Source organism: Macrotis lagotis, chromosome 8 (genome assembly GCF_037893015.1).
Source record: "Macrotis lagotis isolate mMagLag1 chromosome 8, bilby.v1.9.chrom.fasta, whole genome shotgun sequence".
Taxonomy (NCBI): domain Eukaryota; kingdom Metazoa; phylum Chordata; class Mammalia; order Peramelemorphia; family Peramelidae; genus Macrotis; species Macrotis lagotis.
The window spans coordinates 108,404,838-108,432,437 of record NC_133665.1 but is presented as its reverse complement, the minus strand read 5'-3'; the positions used below and the strand labels follow the sequence as shown (position 1 = coordinate 108,432,437).

Genomic DNA, 27,600 nt, shown 5'->3' with positions numbered 1-27,600 from the left:
TATTTACAAAGATATTTTAGATTTGCTGAATCATAACTGTATATTACACATCTGTTTGTATTCATCTTTGTTATAATCTCAGTTCTGATCATGTCAAACACAACCTAATAGTTTCTAATAGGAGATGACCTAATTAGATGTCTCTTTTAAGAGATTTTTTGTCTGTTCTCAAGTGTTTCTTTAAAAGAGCTTTTGAAAGCATTGGGGGTTTTATTTTTCCTTTTCCTCTTAAATCTAAGTTTGATGCTTTGTTTTTAGCAACAATACTTGGGGGGTGGCTAGGTGGCGCAATGGATAAAGCACGGCCCTGGAGTCAGGAGTACCTGGGTTCAAATCCAGTCTCAGACACTTAATATTTACCTAGCTGTGTGGCCTTGGGCAAGCCACTTAACCCCATTTGCCTTGCAAAAAAACCTAAAAAAAATTAAAAAAAAACAATACTTGGAAAGTTGGGGTCATGATTCAGTTTTCTTTTGAATAGAAAAGGACCTTTTATGTCACTATTTGCTGGAAACTGAACAAATATGGAGGTCTAGTTTTTCTTTTCTTTTTTTTAAGTGCTTTAACCTTTAGCTTTTTGTAACATTTCATTAAGTTAGGTAAAGCAGGATTGTAGCTTGAAGAGACAAAGACAGGAAGAACACCTTGAGCAATCTAAAAAGAAACTGCTTATCTGTTCAATTAGCACAAAGGTATGTCTGCTATATACTGTAAATTACCCAGAAACAGAATTGCAAGTTTCTACAAAAGAGGTTCTTAAAAAATGTTTAATTGTCCTTTTTATTGGAATAATAATAATAATACATATTCCATTGATATGGCATTTGAAGTGTTTAAGGAATCCTTGTTGACAGTTTTGGTTTTGGTTTTTGGCTTCAAAGAGTCAGATGGTGCAGGCAATAGAGAAGTAGACCAAAAAGCTAGAAAGACTTGATTTCAAAATATAGCCTTAAATAATTACAAGCTTTGGCATCTCAGACATGTCACTTAATCTCTGTTTTCCTTATTTTTCTCAACTGTAATATGGGAATATTCATAGTCTTTACCTCCCAAGGTTGTTGTGAAGATCAATTGAGATAATATTTGTAAAGAGCTTTGAGCAGTGTCTAGCACATGCTAGATGCTTGTTCCCTACCTACTGTATACCACCTACCAAAAGACCAACTGACACAAAGGGAAAAACAGAATTATGTGAATTCTGGTTTGTTCTTTTATTGATATTTGTTTATTTCATGGCTTTTGTGACTCATCTGACTCAATGACAAAAGAGAAGATGGTCCCAGGATTTCTGTGTGGAGAAAACATCATATTTTTTTTTTAATTCCATGATCTTTATTTCTTGGGGGGGAGGGGGGAAGTCCCAAACGAGTTCTTAGTTTGGAGCAGCCAAAACAGGCAGGAGTCTTCAAAGAAATCCATTAGAAAAAGAAAAGTACATGTTCTAGTGGAGGAGGGGGTTGGCTTCAGTTTACAAGAATTGATTTGCTTCAATGATGGACTTGCCTCTGCAAAGCTGCTATCCTAATACCTGTAGAGCACTGCCAGAACCCCAGTCCTGATGTCACAGAGAATCTATCACTCTGAGCATCCACATGCATCAAGGAAGGGACAGTAGCAGAGCTCTGTGCAGAATGCTTCCTTAATTGCTAGTTTCCATGGGGATTCAGGGCAGCATCACCAACCACTCCCAATAGCTAATCCCTGGCTGGACAAAGAGACCCTTCTGTACACTTTAATGGCAGCAAAAGGAAGAAGAATGAAGAATGCTTTCATAAAACTTTTCTTTACTAAAGCTCAAATCAAGTAAGAATCCAGCAAATTGTCTTTTGGCTCCATTAAAGAATCATCGCTGTGCTTACAGGAAAAATATTTTCAGTAAAGATTGTGCTCCAGGATAAAAAAACAATGACTCATCTAATTCTGTTGAGTAGTCCGGAGTTCAGAGAAGAATGCTAATGTTGGAGGACATATTACTGCTTTGTTTCTAGTGTTCTCCTTGACCTTATTACTTTTAGGAAAGTAAATGCTACCCTCTGAACATCAGTTTCTTTATTTCTAAAATGAAATGGATAATTCTTGTTCTACTTCCCTCAGACTATAAGGGAATTAGTTTATAAACCTTAAAATGTCAGGTTAATATGTTTATTGCAATTTCTTTTGATTTCTAGGTCCCTGTTAGATGGCAGCATATAAAAGATAACCCTTACTTCAGGGAATGGCATTAAGTGTATAAGGTATAACATACCCATATGGGAATATAATATGAAAAAATTTAAATTACATTTTTTGTAAATGTAGTCCCATTTCAAATCAGAGATTCTAATCTCAAGGAGTCTGAGCCACTAGAGGAGGGTGTACATAAAAGAGGACTCATATCTATCACAGAGCTTTGGTTTCAGGGATCCAAAGGTATTACGCTTCCAGGAACTCAGAGAATGAAAGCCTTACTGCTTATTCATGTGCAGGCTATCTTGGGACTACTTTGTTTTCTACTTCTCCTCCACTATTAGATTATCACCCATCATCCCACTCTCAATGCTCTGTTCTGGGTTCTCTTCTTTTTGTGTTGGTAAGCTCATTAGTCCAATCTCATGGTGCCGGCTCCCATTTTTAAATGAATGTCCCCAGAACCATCTCAAACTTAAAACTTGATATTTTTTCCCAATTTTCATCTAAATATCCCCATTTCTAATGACCTTCTAGTCACCTAAGAGACATCAACTTCAGAGTTTTCCTTGAATTTTTCCTCTTCCTCACCCCTCATCCAAAATACCAATTAGCAAACAAGTTTTGTGAAGTTTGTCTATACATCTCTCATATCCATTCCATCATCTAACCTGACACAGTCAACTATCTTCTTTCAGATTCTCATTATTTATTTTCTGGACTATTGCAATAGTCTCCTGATTGTTCTTTCTGACTCTAGTCTCTCTACTGATAATTTCCAAGCAACATCCAAAATAAGTATTTCTAAAATGCAAGTGTGTGCATGGTATTTCCTTACTCAAAATTCTTCAGTAGTTCCTCGAGTGAAACACAGAATCTTCAGTATGGCATTCAGATAGTCACATTCTGACTATCATCACCTTTTCCAGAAGTATTTTCTATTAGGTTCCTCTAAAATAGTCCAATGAATCTCAAAGAGTGTGTAGTGGGCATTTAGGAAGAAATACAGAAAGAATTCACCTTCTTCAACCACTATCCAGCTGTAGTTGTCTCTTCTTCCTGATCAAGCATTGTGAAGGTCCCAATAGAGTAAAGAGGGATGGATAGTGGAAGTAGAGACCCCAAAGTCCAGGTAACAGCATTGGGTGCTTGACTGTCTGGAAGCTGTTCTTTATTTGCCAAGTTAAACATTCAGTTTGCCATGAAGAAAAGTTTGAGAACCTCAAATGACTTAACAACCAGTTCCTCAAATTCAAAATTCCATCTCTCATCTCCATGCTCTCCCAACCTGCCTAAATAGTCTTAGTGCATTATCATTCCTTAAATAATCTCATTTTTATGCACACATAATGCATAGTCCCAAAAGAACTAAAGTTCAGGTAAGGTAGAAAATTTTCTCTTTATTACTTTAAACATATTGAGTAAATAGTTAATAAATAATTTAAAAATAGTATTTAATTGAAATGCACCATGAGAGCTATTCCTCACCCCCCAAAGGGAAATCTAGGGTGAATCCTTGGGCAAAGTAGATAATATCACTCCTTCCCTCAACCAATATATCTGGATTTTCACATACCTAAAGCAAGAAATCTGTATTCAACAGAGAACCTCCAATATTTCTCATTCAGCTGATCATTCTTTAGTTATTTTTTGCAAGACTGTCCTCATCCAAAATAGTAAATGTTAAAAGCTGGCAGCATTTTTCATTCATTACTTTAAACTGCGAAGATTATGGTTTTCTTTAACTTTTAGACATTTTGAAATCTTTTTTTTTAAAGAAAGTATTTCAGTGTTTTATGCAGAAATTTTGCAAACAGTTGGAGCCTTAAGACAAAAGCTTTTCTTAGAACACAGAGAATTATCCCTTTAAAATAAAGCTTCTATTAAAGAAAACTTATCCTTCCCATTGGGAACTAAAAGAATTCTTAATTAACCTTACTAAACTACATCTTATATCAATATCACTAGAGACTGAATAATTTCTCTATATCAAGTCAAACTAATCTCTAATTTATTTCTACTTAAGACTGTGACAGATTTCTAATGGCTTGTTTCATTTCCCACATCCCTAAGATTTGTAAAGGAGCATATATTATGTAGTATGATATGGATTCAAAGGACCTGGACTATGGAGATAGAACAGTCTCTTGTGAGGAAAAGGAGAAATGACTTCGGAGAGATTACTGTTTCCTTAACTGAGTTTTTTTTAATACATGTAACTCCATAAATGGGGTTGCAAGATGACTGCAAGGTGATGTACTTATTCTATTTTGCTTTCTTAATGAGTTTGCTGATATAAATATTTAACAAACAAATAGAGGAAACATGGCTCAGTGAATAGAGTGCTGGATTGGAATCAGGAAGACTCATATTCTTGAGTTCAAATCTGGTCTTATATACTTATTAGCTGTGTGGCTCTATCACTTAAGACTGTTTGCCTCAGTTTCTTCACCTGTGAAATGAGCTAGAGAAAGAAATGGCAAACCACTCCAGTATCTTTGCCAAGAAAACACCAAATGAGGTCATCAAGAGTCGGACATGGCTGAAAAGTGACTAACAACAAAGGAAATATATAAAATGAAACTGAGAACTATTGACAAGTTTCTGGAAGAAAAGTAAGCAAAAAAGGAATCTTATCCTTTGGCAGTGAAGAGTGTGTACTATTTCATATTTACTTAAAGTTTCTCATAACAAATATCTACATGCTACATTTTTACAGAAGGCTTTTGAGACAAAAAAAAAACCATACAAACAGAAATTAAGCTCAATTAAAGCCCTAGGAAAAATGCTTTTGTCTCTAGTGCAAAGAGATCTGAAAAGGCAGGCAATCTGTATAATGTTAATTAGGTCTTCTCATGTCATGGAAACCAGGGGGGAAAACAGGTAGTTAGAAATCAAACAACAGAAAACTGTTGTTTAAAAGACAATTTGAACTTAAATATTAAACCAAAACCAATTTTACTTTGCATTTAAAATTTTTATCTTGTTAAATGCTGAATATCCCTTTCACTGATGATTATACATACAAAAAGATTGGTTTTCAAAGGTAAAGAACAGCTGTTTATGTTTTTAATTTTTTCATAGAATCTGAACATACTATAATTGACAAACTTTTCTTGAGCAACTATATTACTTTAAAGAAAATTAATAACTAGAGACAGAAATATTGTTAAATGATAATTTGTTCACATAATAAAGTTTTTGCAATTGAAAAGTCTCACATGAATACTCATGAAACTTCCCATTTTAAATCCCAAAATTAATGCTCAGTGACATAATGATCAATATGAATTTGTTACTCTTTCTAATTCGGTCTGAATTTCCCAGAATAATTTAGCATAAAGTCTTAGAACAAGATACTATTTTTGCATAGGTCTTACACATTGGAGGTGCTCACCACAATTTTGCAGAGCAAAATTAACTTTCATGCTGGTTTTTTTCTTCAGCATTTGTTCCAGACAATAACACAAGTTCAAACTGACCTAATATTCAGCAAGATACACAATCAAAGAAGAAAGGTATATGAAAGAACCTAAGAATTATAGTAAACTGCTGGAAAACATATGAATGCTTGCCTACCCAGGCTTACCATAAGCACTAATGTTTCCTGTTAAAGACATTGAGATTTTCTCCCTGTATCAGAGATATAGGATTTGCAAAATTCATCCAGATGCATCTTTATTAATGGGGAGAAAGTATATATGAGGCATTTTCGATAGAAACAGGATTATTATGTATGTATCATGTAAAAAAAGAAAGATCATTACCTTCAGAAAAAAGAGAACACATCAAAAATTATACCGTGAAAAGCTGAATGTCATCGGGAAGGAATTTATACACTACTCTCTAGAGAGGCTTGCATATGAGATTGAATATTAGTTAGTTTACTTCTCTTTTAAAATTTATAATAAATTCAACTTCATAGTTTTCAAAGCTGCTCTGTTCATCTGCAATTGTTTTTGCCCTTCCTTCTCTTTTGACTAAAAAAAGTTTTAGAATACGATCTCCCTCATCAACCAAAAGGAGAAAAAACTCTTGTGACAAATATGCGTAGTTAAGCAAAACTCATTTCACACTGGCTATATTTGTGAGCAAAAACGTTTGTCTCATTTTTCTCCTGAGTCTATCACCCTGTGGTAGGAAGTGGATAGCATGCTTCTTTATTTGCATTCTTGAATTGTAGATGATGACTGAACTGATCAAATTTCTAATCTTTTGAAGCTATTTTTCTTTGCAATCTTGTTGCTATTGTATACATTGTTCTCCTAGTTTGGTTCACATTTCACTGAATTTGCAAGTTTCTCTGAAATCACCACTTTCAACATTTCTTACAGTACAATAATATTGATTTCATTAATGCTGTAATTAATCCATGCACTCTCCAAATGAAGGTCACCTGCCTAGCTTTCAGGTCTTTGACACACGAAAAAGAGCTTTTTAAATATTTTATACAATATGGATCTCTTTTTTCTTTTTTTGATCTCTTTACTATAAGGGCGTATAAGTGATATCACTAGGTGACTATTTGAGCACAATTTCAACTTCTTTTCCAGAATTGCTATACAAATGCACAGTTTCACCAAGAGTTATATGCTTCTTTTCCCAAAGTTCCTCCAATATTTATCATTCTCCATATTTATTAACTTTACCAATATGATGAATGTGAGTCAAAACCTTAGAATTGCTTGTTAGCTGAAATCCAATTATTGGTGTAATTAAATAGTAAATTCAACAGACCATATTAATAACCAAAGAAACAAAACTTATGTTTATATCTAAATTCAAAGAAATTTTTCTTCTTAAAAAAACTATCAAATGAAAGACCTTTCCTTAATAGAAGTAGTAAAACATTTTCCCCATACCATTGAAAGACTAAATTTCTTTCTTGTTCATATAAGTTCATATCATGTTCTTATAAATCTGAATCAATTATATATATATATATGAAATAGGACTTTATCAGAGAAATATTCTGTATATTTCTTTTTATTGTTTCCTTTATACTTTTAACTTTATTAATTTTGCAAAATATTTTCAATTATATATAGTAAAAATTGATCATTTTATCTTCTATTATCCTCTTTATATTTTGACTGTGAACTTTTTTTATCTATAGATGCAAAATTTAATTTTCTATATACTCCACTAATTTGTTTTTGATGATACTTTTATATCTATGACATGCATCCATCTGGAGCTTATCTTGATAAATGGTGTGAGATATAGGTCAAAATTTAATTTTACTCAAGACCGCTTTACAATTTTTCCTCATAATTTTGTCAACTAGTGAGTCCTTATCCCTGTAGCCAGGAGTCTTTTGGTTTATCAAAATTAGGCTCCTCAATACATTTGCTGAAATAGTTTATGTAGCTAAGCTGTTTCACTGGGCAGCTTCTTTATATTTTAAGTAAGACCAATTATTTTGAGGATGAATACTTTTGGGTATAATTTGATTCCTGGTCCTATCTTTCCTTTCCATATTTTTTTTGTTATTTCCTCTGAGATTCTTGAATTTTTGTTCTTCACGATGAGTGCTATTATTTTTTCCTTACTCTATTAAGTACTTCTTTGGTACCTTAATTGATGTGACACTGAATAAATAAATTCAGGAATTTTTGTGATTATTTTGACTTTGTCTACCCACAATTAATTTCTATATATCCAATTGTTTATTTCTGCAAACAGTTTTATAATTCTATAAATTTAGCCATTATCTTTGCAGATAGATTTTCAAGTATTTAATATTTTCTTTAGCTATTGAAATGAAATTTTGTGTCTCTTCTTAATGGGTTTTGTTGGAAATATTCAGAAATGCTGATGAAATGTGGATTTATTTTATGTCCTACGAGTGTGCTAAAATTATTGCTTTCAATAATTTTTTTAGTTGACTATATTGTCAAAAGTGATTATTTTATTTCCTCTTTTCCTTTTCTAATCTCAATTTCTTTTTATTGACATAAATATACTTAGTATTTATAGCAATATATCAAATAATAATGATGATAATAGACATCTTTCCTTAGCCCAATCATACTGGAAAAGGCTTTAATTTATTCTCAATACATATAATGCTGGCTCTTATTTTTAGATAGATACTATATATATTACGGAAAAGTCCATCTATTCCAATGCTTTGCAAGTTTTAATTTTTTTTATTTTTAACAGAAAAGGATTTTGTACCTAGATATAAACAAATAACTTTTGTTCCTCTGGTTATTAATATGGTCTATTGCATTTAGAGTTTTCTTACTATTGAACCAACCCTGAAAGAAAAGTGATAGATTCAAAATGAAAAATAAGAGACATATTTTTGGACAAGACTAATGTGGAAATTGATTCTGCTTCACTATGCTTAATAACTGTTCTAATGGTTTTGTTTGCTATTTTCCTTTTAAATGGAGGGAAGAGTTATTACATGGAGGGAAGAGAAAAGAAATACTTTAAAAATTGTGTATTCTCCTTATTCTCTTCTAGATATTTTTCTTCTCTCCCCCTTTTAAAAAGAAGAGGGTAGAGAGGGATCTGGGTCTTAGTGATCTATGCTTGATGTAGCCTCATGGTAGGTTCAGAGTAACCCAGCTGCTATCTGTTGTGTTCTTATCTTCTATTGATATATACACTAGGAGGTACAAACCATTTTCCATACCAGAAGGCTTTGTGTAATTATTTATAGCTGAATACCCTCCTCAGTACTTAGAGGTCTCTGACTGACCCTCTATAATGGAAAAATGATCCACCATGATTTTTCCTCTAATCTCTTTTGTTGGAGTAGATACAGAAGAGGATTGTTTTGTGCTGCTGCCTCCTAATCTACTTTTCAAGTTCTTTATTAACAGATAGATTGCTTAATATGACTAGGTAATCAACTGATGTACAATCACCCACTGATAAATGATATCCAAAGTTTCCCTTCTTCTTAATGAAAGGAATTACTCTTGTCTTTCTCTAAGCCTAAACACTTTCTTCTTTTTGAATTTTTTTATATATTTATTTTAGTTTTTGTTAGGCAATGGGGTTAAAGTGGCTTGCCCAAGGCCACACAGCTAGGTAATTATTAAGTGTCTGAGGCCAGATTTGAACTTAGGTACTCCTGACTCCAAGGCCGTTGCTCTATCCATGGCTCCACCTGGTTGATCTAAATACTTTCTTCTTAAGCCAGCTGACAGTATGGTTTATTTAAATGTTGTTTATCCCATGTTACTCCAGTTGTATCAAATGTATACATCAAGGCAAGGATGTAACTGGAGTAAGGTCTAACACTTTGTTTTATACAAACTGCTGTCATAATAATCAGTAATGTGGTGAATAAAATAATGGTAATTTCCTGATAGCTGATGGATAGTTATTACAATTACAAAATAATTTAGGAAAAAGAAACAGTCTTCAATTGGAATTTAATACTGCTTTGACAACAGCATCAGAAAAGCTCAAAATCTCTGGTGACATTTGTTTTAACAATTATTCTTTTGAAAGTCATGTTTTACAAGGTTAAAAAAAGGAATTCTAGCAGAGAGAGGCAACCCTTGTTAGAAGAAAAAACCCAGATGTTTTGTTATATATCTGTGAATTAATTTGAGCATTCTTCTAGGTTCTATACATCACAACAACCAAACAGAGTAATCACTCTTTTCCTTCCAGTGCCTGTGTGTCAGAATTGCTTCAAGAACATTTAATTCTTTGGCTTTGGAAAGCCTTAAGCTCCACTGATAATTGAAACACCTTGAGAAAACCTGCTAGTGACTTTAGGATAAGAAAACCAAAGTTATTTTCTACATTTAGAAGTGATTGGATAATTCTCTATGGAAAACATCATTCTTTCTCTTTTCTTTGAGAAACCTGAAATTAAAGTTGTCACTTGCAAACACAGAATCACCGAATCCTAGAGCTTTTTGGAAAGGCCTCAGTTGTCATCCAGTTCAACTCATAACCTCAAGAGAGTCCCTACTATAGTATTGACTTATAGACCTCTAAAAAGGGGAGACCTATAATATCCTGAGCCATTTCACCTTTAGATAAATTATAAAGTTGTATTTCCCCTGACCTCAAGCCTAAATAATCTTTCTGTAATTTCCACCCAATGCTCTCTGCTCTGTCCTCTGGAACCGAACAGAACAATCTTTCTTTAGCATGGAAGTTCAGATGTTTGAAAACAGCTATGATGTTTCCCTTGACTTTGTTCTTCTGATGTCTAAAGGAAGTATTTTGTACAACTATGATTATTAGGAGGAAAATTCTCAACCAAAGGATGGAGGTAACTATAAAAGTAAAAGAGAATTTTGCTATATAACATTAATTTTTTTACAAGAGTTAAATCAATATAGCTAGGCTAAAATGGAAAACTGTCAATTGGGGAAAATCCTTTAATCAAACATTTTTGCTAATTTTTAAACCTAAGATATAGATTATTATAGCAACATGATGCATTATATGTATATTATATACTGTTATATCTAATAAATAAGATATATAAGACCAAAAACTATTCCCCAACATGCAAAATATTAAAACATATATTTTTTTAAAAAAAGACTATCAGTAGTTATACAAAAATTGCTTTAAATCGCTAATTTAAAAAGAAATATAAATAAAAGTAATCCTGATTTTTTATTTCACATCAAATTTCTTGTTGTTCAGTTGTTTTCAGTCATGTCAGACTTTTTGTGACCCCATTTTCCAGCTCATTTTACAGGTAAGGAAACAGAGGCAAACTGGATTAATTATCTTGCCCAGGATCACATTCGAGTGTCTGAGGTCAGATTTGGACTCAGGAAGAGAAGTCCTTTTGACTAGTTCCATTGTGCTACCTAGTTTCCATAACTACCATATATTAGAGTGGTTGTAGGACAACAGGAACACTAATATATTCTTGGAATTATGAATTGTTTCAAAACTTCTGTAAAATAATTTGGAATTTTGTAAAAGAAAAGACTATTCATACCTTTTGACTCAGAGAACCTACTACTGGGAATATACCCCAGGAGGTTAAAAAAAGAAAAACAAAAACAAAAAAAAAACTCAACCCATGCTTCTAATAAAACACTCTGTGGTAGTAAAAACTAGACTAGAAACCAAGAAAAATTATCGAGAAATGACTAAACAAGTTGTATGAATGTTATGCAATAGCAGTGTGCTATAAGAAATAATGAATATAAAGAATTCATAGAAAGTTTAAAAGATTTGTATGAACTGGTAAAGTTTGAAAAAGCAGAAAAAAGAAAACAGTATACACAATGACTACAATGAAATAAAAAATTACTAAAACAAAGTTAAATTCTGAATAAATGTAATGTTTTGATCTAGAGAAGGAATGAAAAGAACTTTCATCTTTTCACTCAAGATGTCAAGACTAGAATGATACATGTTCCATCAGACATAGTCACTGTTAGCTGGCTTTTCTCAAATATTTTTCTTTGTTACAAAAGAGGACTTTTGGGAGGAAATTTAGAAATAAAAAAACTTCTAGGATTTTTCTGTTACAATTTTTGCGTGTAAATACATAAAGCAAACATGTTTACATGCAGATATATATATACATAAACATACATGTGTATATATGTATGCATAAATTTATCACATAAGGAAAGTTCCATTTAATTCTGTTTTTGAATATTTTAAACAAAAATGAATGTTGTAGTTTGTCATGTTTTCTCTACCATTGATATGTGTGAATTGTTTTAATTTTTGTTTTAACTACTAATGTGCTTTGTTACAGACATAGCTTCCTAATGTACCAATTCTATATTACTGATATAAATCCAACCTAGTCATAATGACTACTTAAAAATAGTCATATTGCCTCTTCAGTAATATTTTATTTCGCATTTTATACAAATAGTCATTAGTCTATAATTTTTCTTTCTCTGCCTTATTTTTTTTTTTTTGGCTTGAGTATGAAGATCACAAAAAAAGGAGTTTGGTACAGTCTATCTCTGTTTTGCCAAATGATTTATGCAATATAGCAGCTAATTCATCCCTCTTGCATCCCCAGCCTAAAGAGATCCCTTATAAAAATATTCAAGAGAAAAAAAAAGTTAACAAAACAAACTTGTATTCAAGTGAGTCTAAAAGAATATGTGATATTTAGCATCTCTCAAGGCAAGTACAATTTTCATCACTTCTGGATAAATTTGGTTATGATAATCATACTACAAAATTCAATTTGTTGTTGATTATTTGTTTTGTTTTTTTTTAGTTTTTTGCAAGGCAAATGGGGTTAAGTGGCTTGCCCAAGGCCACACAGCTAGGTAATTATTAAGTGTCTGAGACTGTATTTGAACCCAGCTACTCCTGACTCCAGGGCTGGTGCTTTATCCACTGCGCCACGTAGCCACTCCTGTTGATTATTGCTGCTGCTTTTCCCCCATTTACTTTGGTGTAATTGGGTGTATTGTTTTCTTGGTTCATTCTGTACGAATTCATAAGTTGTCCCAAACTCTTTGAATTAATTTCTGAATTTCTTGTGGTGCAATAATATATAAATACATACAAACTCATTTGTATACTATTTGTTTAGCTATACTACAAGTGATAACTACCTACTTTCCAATTCTTTGCTACCACAAAGGTACTGCTATAAAAGGTGAAAACTGGACCTTTATTTCCATATTTGATTACTTAGAATTCTGTGATCACTGGTAATTTTGTAGAACAGTTTTAGTCAAATGATGAGGTTGGGAACCAAAATGAAATGAATTAAGAAAGAGTAAGAGAAAAGAAAAGGTTATTGTAAGTAGCTTTCTCAAAGAACCTAACCACAAAAAGAAAAAGCAATATAGTATGATATCTAGAAAGGATGGATGGATAGGTGGATGGATTAAGGTATATATTTTTTCAGGATGTGGGAAACATGAGCACGTTTGTTAGTAGTAGGGAAAGAGCCAGTAGAATTATTTGAGTATGAGTGAGAGAGTAGGGATGAGCAACAATCTGCTAGAGAAGACAGGCATGGAATCATTTGTATAATTTATAAAGGGGCTTATCTTTGCAATAAAAAGATCACCTTTTCTTGTGAAATAGGGATGAAGGAGGAAACAGTAACATAAGGTATAGGCACAATGTGAGATAAATAAGAGGGGGAATAAAGTGTGAATGGCCTTACTTTTTTAAGTGAAATGTGAGGCAAGGTTTTCTCAGCTGACATCCTCTCAGCTGAGAGGATGGAGATCGGGGGCACTGTGGTAGACTTGAGGAGGTGTAAAGAGAGTTGATTAATGAGGTTTAGGAGGATTGCCTTGCTGGAGTGATAGACCATTACTGGAAACATGTACTCAGAAGAGCCTGGTATTCTCCAGTTTTGTTCAGCATCATGGGAATAGGTAGGGGTAAAGGTGACAGATGGGCAAGAGTTGAGTTGAAAGGGAAATATTTTATGTAGAATAAAGGGAGGAAGGACTTCAGAGAAGATGGCAATGTAAAGTTGAACTGGTTCACCAGGGATGGTAAAAGAGGAAGATGGTGAAAGGAAAAGACTATAGACAGTGCAGGGGTTTAGAAGAGTGACGATATTGTGAATGGAAACAGGGAAGGGAGGAGGAGGAGGAGAATGGTTCCTCTTTCAGATATGCTGAAGCTTGAGGTGATATGGGACATCCAGATGCAGATCCAGCAGGTAATGAGCCTGGAGGTCAGGAGATAGACAAGCAAAGAGATCCATGTACAGCTGAATATATAGATTTGGGAATTAACTGCATGGAGCTTATGAGATCACCAAGATTAAATGTAGAGAGAGAAGAGGAGAGGGCTCAAGGCAGAGTCTATGAGTACCCTAATTCTTAAGGGACAGAACAAAGATGATAATTCTACAAATATACTGAAAAGGGATGGTCTTACAAATTGCAATAGTACAAGGTAAGTCTATCATGCCTAGAGTGATTTATGACATTAAAAAAATTTTTTTATAACTGTTCCAATGTAATTTATTTTGCTGTTGCTGTTGTTGAATTGTTTTAGTTGTGTCCAACTCTTAGTGTCCCCATTTGGAATTTTCTTGGCAAAGAAATTGGAGTGGTTTGCTATTTTCTTTCCCAGTTCATTTTACAGATGAGGAAACTGAGGCAAATAGAGTTTGTCTAGGGTCACACAGCTAGAATCAGGATTCACTATATACCACTTAGCTGCTCTAGTGTAGTTTATACTAGCTATATAAATTATCTATAAGAAATACAAATAAGGCTAAAAGAAAAGGAAATGAGCATAAGATGATTACAAAGAAATAATTCTAAAAAAACACTAAAAATAATGTATGATAGGTTAATAGAATCATATATTTAGAACTGGGAGTGACAATAGTCATCTAATCTAATCCTCTTAATTTATACATTAAGAAATTTAGGCACATAGAATTCCCTAATGTCAGACAGTTGGAAAGTGATGAAGTCAGAATTCAAAACCCAGGTCTGCCGACTCAAAATACAGTATGGTCTGCACTGCAGAATTATTCTGATTTTTTGAAGTAACAGGAACACTGTTCAATTTACAGCTATTGAATTATTTTGGCTAGAGACTAGAAGTTATCTCAAAGATCACATGAGAATGTAAGTGGAATACTCACTAATGTCAAGCAACCAGGATTTCCTGCTTGACTCTGAGGCTGGGATTTTAGGATGGACAAATATGCACAGACTAGAATACCCAATTAGGCTAATTGTAATTTGGAGTTGGGTGTGGGAACTGTTTTGAGATGAAAGATGACATTTTCAAGCAGATTCTGAGAGAAGATATTCTAGGGCAAGAAGGAATAAGAAGGAATAAAGCAAGACTGGAAGACCTATAGTTAAAAAGATTACTTTAGGAGACTGAATTATTAGTCAGTACCTAGTAGTACTCTTTAATTTGCACTTATAATTACTTTACTCGGGGGTATTATTTCTGAATTTGCATATTCTCTTTTTCCTTATAAATAAACCCTAGAAAATGCAATCTTTTGGTCCAAAGTGGGTGGCAGTGACAGAAGAGGGACAAGTAATTAGAGATTGTATATGCAATATTGCTGAAGAAGCCAATCTGGTTTAGGGTCCCAAAAAGTTCAGAAAGAATTGTGTTACTAGTTGGGATTTAGTGATCAATAGCCATATTATATATTCTTATGTGTTCCATAGATTTTGATTTTTGCTTGGCAGGACAGGTGGTTAGAACCATTAATGAAAGTCACAGGCTCCAAAGGTAAGGTTCCTCTGGACTGGTTGGAGCTGGGGTGACAGGAAGCTTATTTTTAAATCCAGTGAGATGTAAAATCCAGGTCAGATCCTCTACTCTTTCTTCGTTATTATTTTTTTCATATGAATGTGTTTGTGGAAGAACTCTGAAAACATTTATTGGAAGCAGACACTTTCAATTAGTGTAATTAACTGGGGAACAGTAGACAGGGTGGAGTATAGTTAAGAAAAGAAGGGATTAGTGTGTTGGCATAATGCAAACAAACCCAAAGCTGATGAGATGTTTTTTGAACTTATTTGGCAGAGATGCTTTAGACTACATCAGTTAGCAATAAATCTTTCAAGTACTTATCAATAAAATAACTGCATTTCAAAAGTTAATATTTTTGAGCTAAAAGTACAACAAAACAATGGCTCGAAATGCTCGAACAACACCATCAGCTCCCTCCCCACCCCCAAATCCATTAAAATGAGTAAAATAACCTTGTACTTTATGAACCACTTGGAAGAAAAGTTTGCCTTATGTTTAATGCATGTGTTTCATATCTGTAATTAGAGTAATTTCAAAGTAAAGAACGACAATCTTACTAAAGAGAGTTGCAGGAATAGAATATATTTTCTGTACTTTTTCAACATTATGTGATTTTCTGATCAATTTGGCTTAATATAATAATACATATTCATTTATTTATATAAAGAACTAAAAAATATAATGTACTCTACTTAAATGACTTTTATAATATACATAAAATGAAAACAGATGGCTGTGGAATTCTGAATCTTTCATTTACTTTTATTTCAACTTTTAAAAGTACATTAAATGCCAACCTTTCTGTTGATAAACCACCACAAAAAGATACTTTAATTTTCATAGCACTGTTCCTGTCAGTCGATAAATATATTTTAAGCATCTATTATTTACCAGGCATTGTATTATACCCTGGAGAGAGCAAGAAAGGAAATCATCAATAGAAGGAAGGCACTAACACTAAGAGGGATTGAGAAAGACTTCTGTGGAATTCAGACTTTAGCTGGAACTTGAGGATGTCAGGGCTTGAGGATGGTATAAGGTCTAAGAACACTGGACAGGTAGGTAGTCAGAGGGAGGCAGGTCATGAAGGAACCTGATTGTCAAACAGAAGGTTTTATATCTGATTCTATAGTTCATAGGGAGCCACTGAGGTTTCAGATTTGTGCTTAAAGTAAGAAAGGCATTTAAGTTTTTAAATTGAAGTGAATTTTAAAACCTAATTTAAAGAGAAACTGAATATTGTTCACAAATAGGCTATATCAGTGGTTCTGTGGGTGTAAATATATAGAGTCCCATAAGTGGCTACTTCTCTGAAGAAAGAATAATGCTTTTGTGGGCATTTAACTTGGTTAGGAAGGTTTTGAAAATCTCTGACTAAATTTACAACATTTGAAATATTTTAAGAAAATCACTAATGATTCTTTAAGTTAAATAGCTGAAGATACCATTGGTGCCACTGTAACAGCATTCTTTGCTACTATAATGCTCTAAAAAGACAAAGGTCACCTGTTTCTCAAGAAAAAATTTTTGTTTCCCCTCTACTCAAGTGATTATTCCAGTTTCATGTGTTTTAAAGAACATCACTCTCTTCCTCACCTTTTATAATTCCCCCTTTTCATAGATGTGCTAGACTAGGTTTTATGTTTTTAGTTAATAATTTGTATTTCTTCACCTAGTTGCTTCCATTTGCCAGTCATTTTTTGTGACTCAGAAGAATGTGTATTTATGTCCTCCAATGATATCTTTAAAATTATATATTTTTTCTTGAACAAATAATAGGAAGATTTAAGTATTAAAATCATTTGAACCTATAAAAATAGATTCAGTGAGAATTTTGTCTGAAAATTAGTGGATAAGGCAATAAGATGTAGTAGTAAGAGTAGAAGTCATACTTGAATTTGTCTATGATCCTACATCTAAGTCACTTAATCTCATTGAGTCTCCATTTCATTATCTGTAAAATAGGGATGATGGCTATGAAGTTCTATCAGCACTCTGATTGGTATACTCACAGAAGGTCCAGACACCTCAATTCAACAGAAATAAAGTTTTGTACATGGTACTTTATGTCCTATGATTACTATGAAGTGAGAACCTCTTTGATTGGGTCAAGAAAGAAAGAACTGTGATTGGCTGATGGGATTAATTGAACCCATATATGAAACACAGTTAGCCCAGCAAGGAGTTCAGTCAGGCAGTGAATCCTTTGTTTTCTAGAGTGGAGACTTGTAGGTTAGAAGGTTTTAGGTTGAGAGTTGGAACCCAGCCTCTGAGAAAGAACCATTTGGGGGAAGTGAAGAGAATTTCTTTCTTTCCTCCCCTTATCTGCAATAACCATGGCCTTCTTAAAGAGGCTGGAGGACAGTGAAAAGTTCCTATCATCAAGATCCCAGAGACTGAACACATTTAGCCAGGAGTGGCTCACCTGAGGAAAGATAGCTTTGGGAACATGAATCCTCATGGCAGAGACAAGTGTTAGCAATGGACTCTTCAAAGGAACTAACTCTCAAATCCTAGCAGGGATACACCTGAGGGGGAAGCTCATGAGAACTCAATGAAGGGAGAAAACTTTCAGCAAGCAGGAATTATAAGGTATCCCTATGCCCCATGCACATCATTCCAGGGACCCTGGGTGTTTCCTATAGGACACTGTGACCTTGGCTTTTAGGATAATGTTTTACTGTATCCTCTTAGTAAATATTTTTTCTTTGGAAATTGAGGTTAGATTAATAGTCAACTACAACTGAAAGAGGTGTCCTAGATAGGCTAGGACCCTATTCCCAATCCCTCAAGGGTTACTCTTGGGGAAAGAAATATTAATTGCACTCTGGAGGCTTGTCTATTAGTCACTTGGGAGAGTGAATCCAAGGTTAACCCTTAAATTGTTGACCTCATAGGGCTTTTATGACGATCAATACAGGTGCCTGATAAACAATAAGCATAACTAATTGCTGACTGATCAAGAGAAATAATGTGTGAAATTAACATGAATGTTAATGTTTAGTATTTCAAGTGAGATTTCCATATCCAATATAAGGAAGCAAAGAACAATTTGATACTTCCTATACAGAGAAGGGAATTTTAAATAAAGCATTTAATGACAGATATTCTAATAAAATGTATTGCTACTCTGTGGAGTTACATTTCTGAGAAACTGGGGCTCTTTATTACCAAGCTACTGCAAAATCCTGCATACTAATGTTGAGAGATGCTACAAGAAATGATTACTGTAACCTGTTCATATAAAAATCCTTGGTTAATAGTAAACAATTTTCAAAAGCATCCCTAAATATTTGTGTATTATTCACAGAACTACTTTGAGTTTGTTATAGAAAGAATTCTAAGATACCAAAAGCCACAAGGTGGTTTTTAATTGATATAATGGTGGCTCAGTTAAAACATTATGGGCTATTATATATTGCTTCACAAGAATGGACCCTTTCCCAAGATTCTTGCATCTCACTATAATCTTACCACATATAGTTGCTTCCAGAGACTAGCCCACTCTTGTAGTGTTGCTGTGACCTCTGTCACAATAGAATCTTCCAGTGGGACAACAGTTTCATATTGCCTACAAAACAAAGACAAACATCCACCCATGTTAGTGTTTACAAAACTAAACCCTTGTTCCTGGGTAAATTCTTATTTGCCACTTATACTTCTTTTTTTCCAACTAATTAATTTATATTAAAATTTCCTGTCACTGTGACCAAAACATATTACAATAATTTCTTTTAGGGAATTGTTTATGAAAAGCATTGAGTAGATCTGTCTTTATGATATAAATTCCCATTTTCATTTCATCCACAATCATGGTTTAATGGTAAGAATTTGGCATCAGAGAACCTGGGCTAAAAACCTGCATTTGTCACCTGTGACAAGGTTAGTCATTTTTTCAGTCATGTCCAATTATTTGTTTTTTGTTTTTTTTTTTTTGCAAGGCAATGGGGTTAAGTGGCTTGCCCAAGGCCACACAGCTAGGTAATTACTAAGTGTCTGAGACTGGATTTGAATTCAGGGACTCCTGACTACAGGGCCAGTGGTCTATCCACTGTGCCACCTAGCTGACCCTCATGTCCAATTCTTGATGACCACATTTGGGGTTCTCTTAGCAAAGATACTGGAGAAGTTTGCTGTTTCCTTCTCCAGTTCATTTTATAGATGAGGAAACTGAAGCAAAGAGAGTTAAATGACTTGCCTAGGGTTGAATGGCTAGGAAGTGTTTCAGGCTGGATTTGAACTCATAAAGACGAGTCTTCCTGACTCCAAGTCCAGTGTGCTATCCACTGTGCCACCTGCTAATTTTTAAATAGCACTTCACCCCTTTGGGCTGGTCTGTCTTCTCACTTGTAAAATTATGAGTCTGGAACAAATTATCTGTAGTAAAGGGTCTCTTACAATTCTAAATCATAACAAATTCTTTCTTTTTAAGAGACAACTGTTGTTCTATTCTCTCATTTCCAAATGTAATATAAGCTTTGAAAAAGAATATTACCTTGTATATGTTGCAGAACACAGATAAATAGTACAGAATAAATCAGATGCTATCTAGAGGAAGTCATGCATTGAATTTTTAAAAATTTTATAAGCTCGATTTCTCTTTCATGTTTTCTACATCATGGACTTTTACAGCCATTGGTAGATGAAGAGAAAATGTGAGATTTCAGTGCCGAGAAGTATATATGGTCTCTTAATCTAATATCACAAGTAAAAATAGAGTACAATGAGTAAGAAAAGGAACTGGTCAATGTGAAGACTGCTCATACCTTTTGAAAGATGACAAAATTTTATTTTTAGGAAATAATCAATGTCTGAAATATAATGAAACTCACATCTTCTATCACTACTATCCTGCCAATAATTATATTATCCTCTAGTCAGTAATAAGAGAAAATGTATTTTGTAAGGAGCAGCAGAAGCATCTGCTCCTATTTTAAAGCAAAATGACAAAAAAGGACAACTATATTTAACAGAAGTCTTAATGTTGAACACTTTGGAAGTTTAAGAATATAACTAGTATTCACAGCATTATGTACTGATATTCTGAAAAAATAAGAACAAAGACACATTGCAGATAATATTGAAGTTACTCATATTGGCCAAATCTGAAACTTAGCTAAAATCAAGTTTTAACTTTAGTGGTTTATATGATATATTACTATACATTATTATAATTATATATATAATTATATAATATAATTATATATTATAAAATATTATTAAGAAATTATATTATATAATAAATTAATATATTTAGAATTTTTAAGAACACTTGTTATATTAACATATTATATATTAATAAAATGAAGCACCATGCTTAGTAAATATGATTTATTACACTAAGTATCAAAAAACTCCACTATCAAATGTCGATTTGGGGGCAGATCTCCAGGCTAGATACTTTTGAGGGAGATGCAAAGGAGCAACACTTGTCCTCAGGAAGTTTACAGGGTAGTACTTAAGCTAGTTTCTTTCCAATTCAATTAATAAAATCAATAAACATGTATTAAGTACTGACTGTACACAAGGCAAGCACTGGAAATACACAGACAAAAATGAAATATCCCCTGCCCATAAAAGAGCTTACATTCTAATGAAGGAGAAAATGTATAGGAATAGACACACATATATGTATATTCACAAACAGGATATACACACATATGACATACATGTAGGCATGTGTATACATGTGCATGTACATTTTAAACAGTAGTACAAAGCATAAAATGACTAGTATATATCTGTGTATATAGGCTTATATACAAACATATATTTTTGTATGAGCATTTATATGTTTGTGAATGATTTTGTATATTATGGGCACTTAACACAAAGGAATTTTGAAGAGTGCTCTAGCAGCAAGAGGGACCAAGAAAAGAATCTTCAAGTAAAATAGGGATTTTTTTCATTTTGAGTTTTACAATTTTTCCTCTAATCTTACTTCCCTCCCCCCACTCCCCAGAGAAAGCAATTTGTCAGTCTTTACATTGTTTCCATGTTATATATCGATCCAAATTTAGTGTGATGAGACAGAAATATCTTTCAGGAAGAAACATAAAGTATAAGAGATAACAAGATTAGACAATGAGATACCAGTTTTTTCCCCTAAATTAAAGGAAATAGTCCTTGGACTTTGTTTAAACTCCACAGTTCTTTCTCTGGATACAGATGGTATTTTCCATTGCAGACAGCCCCAAATTGTCCCTGATTGTTGCACTGAGGGAATAAGCAAGTCCATCAAGGTCGATCATCACCCCAATATTGCTGTTAGGCTGTACAGTGTTTTTCTGGTTCTGCTCATCTTACTTAGCATCAATTCATGCAAATCCCTCCAGGCTTCCCTGAATTCCCGTCCCTCCTGGTTTCTAATAGAACAATAGTGTTCCATGACATACATATACCACAGTTTGCTAAGCCATTCCCCAATTGAAAGACATTTACTTGATTTCCAATTCTTTGCCACTACAAACAGGGCTTCTATGAATATTTTTGTACAAGTGATGTTTTTACCCTTTTTCATCATCTTTTCAGAGTACTGGATCAAAGGGTATGCACATTTTTGTTGCCCTTTGGATGTAGTTCCAAATTTCTCTCCAGAAAGGTTGGATGAGTTCACAGTTCCACCAACAATGTAAGAGTGTCCCAGATTTCCCACAACCCTTCCAACAATGATCATTATCCTTTCTCATCATATTGGCCAGTCTGAGAGGTGTGAGGTGGTACCTCAGAGAAGCTTTAATTTGCATTTCTCTAATAATGATTTAGAGCAATTTTTATATGGTTATGGACTGTATTGATTTCATCTGCAAATTGCCTTTGCATATCCTTTGACCATTTGTCAATTGGGGAATGGCTTTTTAAAAAAATATGACACAGTTCTTTGTATATTTTAGAAATAAGTCCTTTGTCAGAATCATTAGTTGTAAAGATTGTTTCCTAATTTACTACATTTCTTTTGATCTTGGTTACAGTGGTTTTATCTATGAAAAAGCTTTTTAATTTAATGTAATCAAAATCATCTAGTTTGTTTTTAGTGATGTTCTCCATCTCTTCCTTAGTCATAAACTGCTTCTCTTTCCATAGATCTGACAGGTAAACTAGTCCTTGATCTTCTAATTTGCATATAATATTGCTTTTTATGTCTAAATCCTGTATCCATTTGGATCTTATCTTGGTATAGGGTGTGAGGTGTTTGTCTAATCTAAGTTTCTTCCATACTAACTTCCAATTATCCCAGCAGTTTTTATCAAAGAGAGAGTTTTTATCCCAATAGCTGGACTCTTTGGGTTTATCAAACAGCAGATTACTATAATCGTTTCCTGCTATTGCACCTAGTCTAATCCACTGGTCCACCACTCTATTTCTTAGCCAATATCAGACAGTTTTGATGACTGATGCTTTATAATATAATTTTAGATCATGTAGGGCTAAGCCCCTTTCTTTTGTACTTTTTTTCATTAAATCCCTGGAAAGTCTTGACTTTTTATTTCTCCATATGAATTTACTCACAACTTTTTCTAACTCATTAAAGTAATTTTTTGGAATTTTGATTGGTAGGGCACTAAACAAGTAGTTTAGTTTTGGTAGAATTATCATTTTTATTATATTAGCTCTACCTATCCATGAGTAGTTGATATTTACCCAGGAAAATAGGGATTTTGAAATGTCAAGGTAAAGAGGAAGAACCTGCCAGGCACAGGATGAGGCTTATACAAAGATACAGGGTCTCTATCTTTCATTTTTGAAACTTTGCATAAGCCATTGCCTTGTGACAGTGTCATATGCAGCTGAGAAACAGATATACTCCCTTCTATTTCCATTTAATATACTTCATAGACCTATCATCAAACTTTTCTAGATTTATCTAATTCTGAGAGGGGGAAATTTAGAATATTTTTGCTCTCTATTTCTTTCTATAGCTGATTTAACTTCTTTCAGAATCTGGGTGTCGGGGGCGGCTAGGTGGCATAATGGATAGAGCACCAACCCTGGAGTCAGGAGTACCTGAATTCAAATCTGGCCTCAGATGCTTAATAATTACCTAGCTGTGTGGCCTTGGGCAAGCCACTTAATCCCATTTGCCTTGCAAAAACCTTAAAAAAACAGAATCTGGGTGTCCTTCAGTGCATATATGCTTAATATGGATATTAATTCATTATGATAACATAGAAAAATATGTGATTATCTTGTTTAATTAGGTCTATTTTTGCTTGAGCTTTGTCTGAGATCATGATTGCTACTCCTGCCTTATTTACTTCTGCTAAAGCACAATACAATCTGCTCTAGTCCTTCATTCTATGTCTCCACCAATAGTTTTTCTTTTAAACAGCATATGTTTTATTCTTGTTTCTAATTTGTTCTTCTATTCTCTTCCACTTTATAATGAGCTCATAACATTCACATTCATTTGCTAACAGTATATTTTCCTTTATCCTATTCTCTTCTTTTTTATCCTTCTCTTTTATTCCCTGTCACCTCCTCAAAAGTCTATTTTGCTTTGGTCCTTTGCATCTCTTAAGCTCCTCTCCCTCTTATCACCCTTTTCCTTTCTGCTAGTCCCTTTTCCTCTTTTTCCCCTATACCCAAATGTATGTGTATATAAATTCTTCTTTCCTTGAATCAATTTAGATGAGAATGAAGGTAAAGCATTGCCTACTCCTCCTCCATTTTCCTCCTGAGTGTTAGAACACTTTTTTGGATAAGATACCTTCTCCCATTCTTTTTCCTCCCTTCCTCCTCCATTTCCATTACAACCTTTTTTCTCACTCTTCCATTTTTCTTTTAGTTAATCCCTCCTAAATAACCTTATGTCTATACCCTTTAACAAGACTCTTTCCAACTGCCTTAATGATAATAAAGTTCTTAGGGGATACATACATCACCTTACCATGTGGGAATGTAAGCATTTTCAACTTATTGTCTTATGATTTTTCACTCATGATTTCTTTTTTTCATGCTTCTATTGAGAAGAAATTTGTTCTGTTCTATTTATTTCTGTTCTTTCCATCAGGACTCTATGGAAGTCCTCTATTTTATTATATATCTATTTCTCCCCTCCCCCAACCCTCCACCCCTCACCAAGGGTTATATTCAGTTTTGCTGGGTGGGTTATTCATGGTTGCAATTTTAGCTCCTTAGCCTTCTGAAATGTCATATCAAAGCTCTCCACTCCTTTATGGTGATAGCTACTAAATATTGTGTGATCCTGACTTTGCCATGGTGGGTCTTTGAATTATTTATTCCTACTGCTTCCAGGATTTTATCTTTAGCCCTAAAACTCTAGAATTTGGCCAGAATATTTCTGGAAGTTTTCATTTGGGGATCTCTTTCAGGAGATGACTGGAGGATTCTTCTGATATCTATTTTATCTTTTGATTCTAAGCTATCTAGGCAGTTTTCTTTTATAATTTCTTCAAAGATCATATATAGGCTCTTTTTATTGTGACTTTTAGGTAGTCCAATAATTCTTAAATTATCTCTCTTTGATCTATTTTCCAGGTCAGTCATTTTTACAGTGAGATATTTCACATTTTCCTCTATTTTTTCCTGTTCTTTTGATTTTGTTTTCTTGTTTCTTGATGTCTCTTGGAGTCATTACCATCAACCTGCTCAATTCTAATTTCTAAGAAATTATTTTCTTCATTGAGATTTTGTACCTCTTTTACCATTTGCCCAATTCTGATTTTAAAGTTATTTTCTTCAGTATTTTCATGTCTCTTTTTTACTGTTTTTACATTTTCTTTTCACAATTTTCTTGTGTTAGTCTTATTTCTTTTTCTAACTTTTTTCTCTATTGTTCTTATTTGATTTTTAAAATCTTTTTTCTTTTTTCTTTTTTTTTAAATCTTTATTTAGCTCTTCTAGAAAGCCTTGTTGGGTTTGTATTCAATCTACATTTTTCCTGGAGTCTTCAAATGTAGATGTTTTCAAGTTACTGTTTTCTTCTAAGTTTTTGTCTTAAGCTTCCCAATCAAGTTCTTTTTCTGTGGTTTGCTCATTTTTCCAGTCTATTTCTTGACTTTGACCTTTAGGTGAAAGTTAGACTTTGTTATCTTTTGGAGGGGATGATTAATCTGAACTTCTATTGTTCAATCTGGAGGTCTATAGGTTTTTGCTACATTTCAGGTCAGCCCCCACTTCAGTATTTGTAGACCGACTTGTCTTCTTAAGTTGTCCTGGGCAGTAGAAATGATTCACTATGACTTTCTGATGATTATACCCCTTAAAATTTTATTTGATGCACTTTTAAATTTTGTTTAGAAGGAAATGTTGAAAGAGTTTAGAAAAAAAGATAACCTTTACTGGGATCCTAGTACCTTATTTTCAATACATTATTGGATGGTTCCTGAGAGAAAATGAATTTTCCTATCTTTTTTTTTGGGGGGGGGACTGAAACATGCTCATATTATCTGATTACTTCTAATCCCTACCTGAAATGCTTGATGAGTCCAGAAATTTTGATTAGTAATGTGAATTCAAATTAAATACATGTTTAAAAGTGTAAAATTCTGTTTAATTATCTATTAATAACTGCATGGGATTTTTCTCATTAAAATGGGCATTAAGACAATTTAACTCAGCAATTAAGTTTAAGAGCCATGGTCAGATAATTAGAAATGCTAGTTAACATGCTTTCTTCTTCCAACTCTAATAATTTTGCTATTTTATTTTTAGTATTTGAAAAGTTCTTTTTTTTAACAGAAATCCATTTTCTCTCCCTTCTACGATTATTTAGTTAGAAAAACAATAAGTTCCATGTAACAGATAAGTACAGTAAAAAAAAAATCAGTCATGTGTTCAAAAATTTCTCTATCTGAAGTCTAAATGCATCAACTTAGTTTTCTTTGCTTCATCAGTGGTCGTCTGGAAATACGGATGATTACTCCTTTGATTTTTAATTTGTACAGCTTTGAAAGTTGTTTGCCTTTTCAGTATTGTTGCTGTTGTATAAATTTTCTCCTGGTTCTGTTCACTTCCTTCTAAATCACTTTATAAAGTCTTCAAAAACTTTAATTATATATTCATGTTATAGTATAAATTACTTTGGTGCTACTGAACTCTGCATCTGTTCGTACAAGTCTCTACATATCTCTCTGAAATCACCTGTTTTCTCATTTCAGATAGCATAATAGGCTTCCATTTCATTCATATACTATGGTTTTTGCTAACATTTCCCATCTGACATGCATGTGCTAAGTTTCATTTTTTAAATCACTACAAAAGAACTGTAATAAATATTTTTATATATACAAAGGGCCATTTTTCACTTTTTTGATCTCTTTTGGGGAGAGGTCTAGTAGTAGTTTAGATAAGTCAAAGGGTATATGCTCTTTAGGAATTTTTCACGTTTGTTTTTCAGAATGGTTGTAGCAATTCATAGTGCCATCACCAAAGTATTAATAATGTGCCTCTTTCCCTACAGCCCCTCCTAAAATCTGTGATTTTCCTTTTTTTTGGTTACTTTTGCCTTTCTAATGAATATAAAACTGAACCTCAGAATTGCCTTGGTTTGCATTTCTATAATTAATTGTAATCTGCATATTTTTAAAATATAGCTATAGATAGTCTGAGTTTCTTATCTTGAGGACTGCTTGTTCATATTCTTATACCTGGGGAACTACTCTTTTTCTTATAGACTTGAATTGATTCCTTATATATCTTGGAAATAAAACCTTCAGCAGAGAAAAATATCCTGCAAAGACTTTCCACTCCCTCAAATTTTGCCTTCCTTTTAACCTTAGCTTTATGGGATTTGCTAATTAATTTGTGGAATTAAAAATCATCTGTTTTTGACTTTTTTCTTTTAGGGTTTTGCAAGGCAATGGGGTTAACTGGCTTGCCCAAGGCCCCACAGCTAGGTAATTATTAAGTGTCTGAGGCCGGATTTGAATTCAGGTCCTCCTGACTCCAGGGCCGGTGCTCTATCCACTGCACCACCTAGCTGCCCCTTTGACTTCTTTTTTGGTGATTGTTTGGTTATTCATAAATCTGATAGGTATTTTCCCCATGTTACTCTCATTTATTTATGACAAAACTTTAATATCTAAGTTATTAATTCTTTTGGAGTTTATTTTGGCATAAAGTATGAAATAGTAGTCTAAACTGAATTTCTTCTATACTACTCATTTTTTCCCAGCAATTTTTATAAAAGAGTGAGTTTATTAGCCATTACTTAACATTCTATTAGTAGATTAATTTATTTTTTTATATTATGTTCTACTGATCAATCTATTTTTTGTACAAACACCA

General features: G+C 33.4%; 1 protein-coding gene across 5 annotated transcripts in view; it reads right to left on the bottom strand.

Moving 5' to 3' along the window:
• The window catches only part of DOCK3 (dedicator of cytokinesis 3), a 496,213-nt gene that overhangs the window by 276,292 nt on the left and 192,321 nt on the right, over positions 1-27,600 (bottom strand). For all 5 annotated transcript variants that reach the window (XM_074198056.1, XM_074198051.1, XM_074198054.1 and 2 more), the window contains exon 5: positions 18,826-18,922. In XM_074198056.1, coding sequence (XP_074054157.1) covers positions 18,826-18,922 — 97 coding nt within the window. The remainder of the gene's footprint in view (positions 1-18,825; positions 18,923-27,600) is intronic.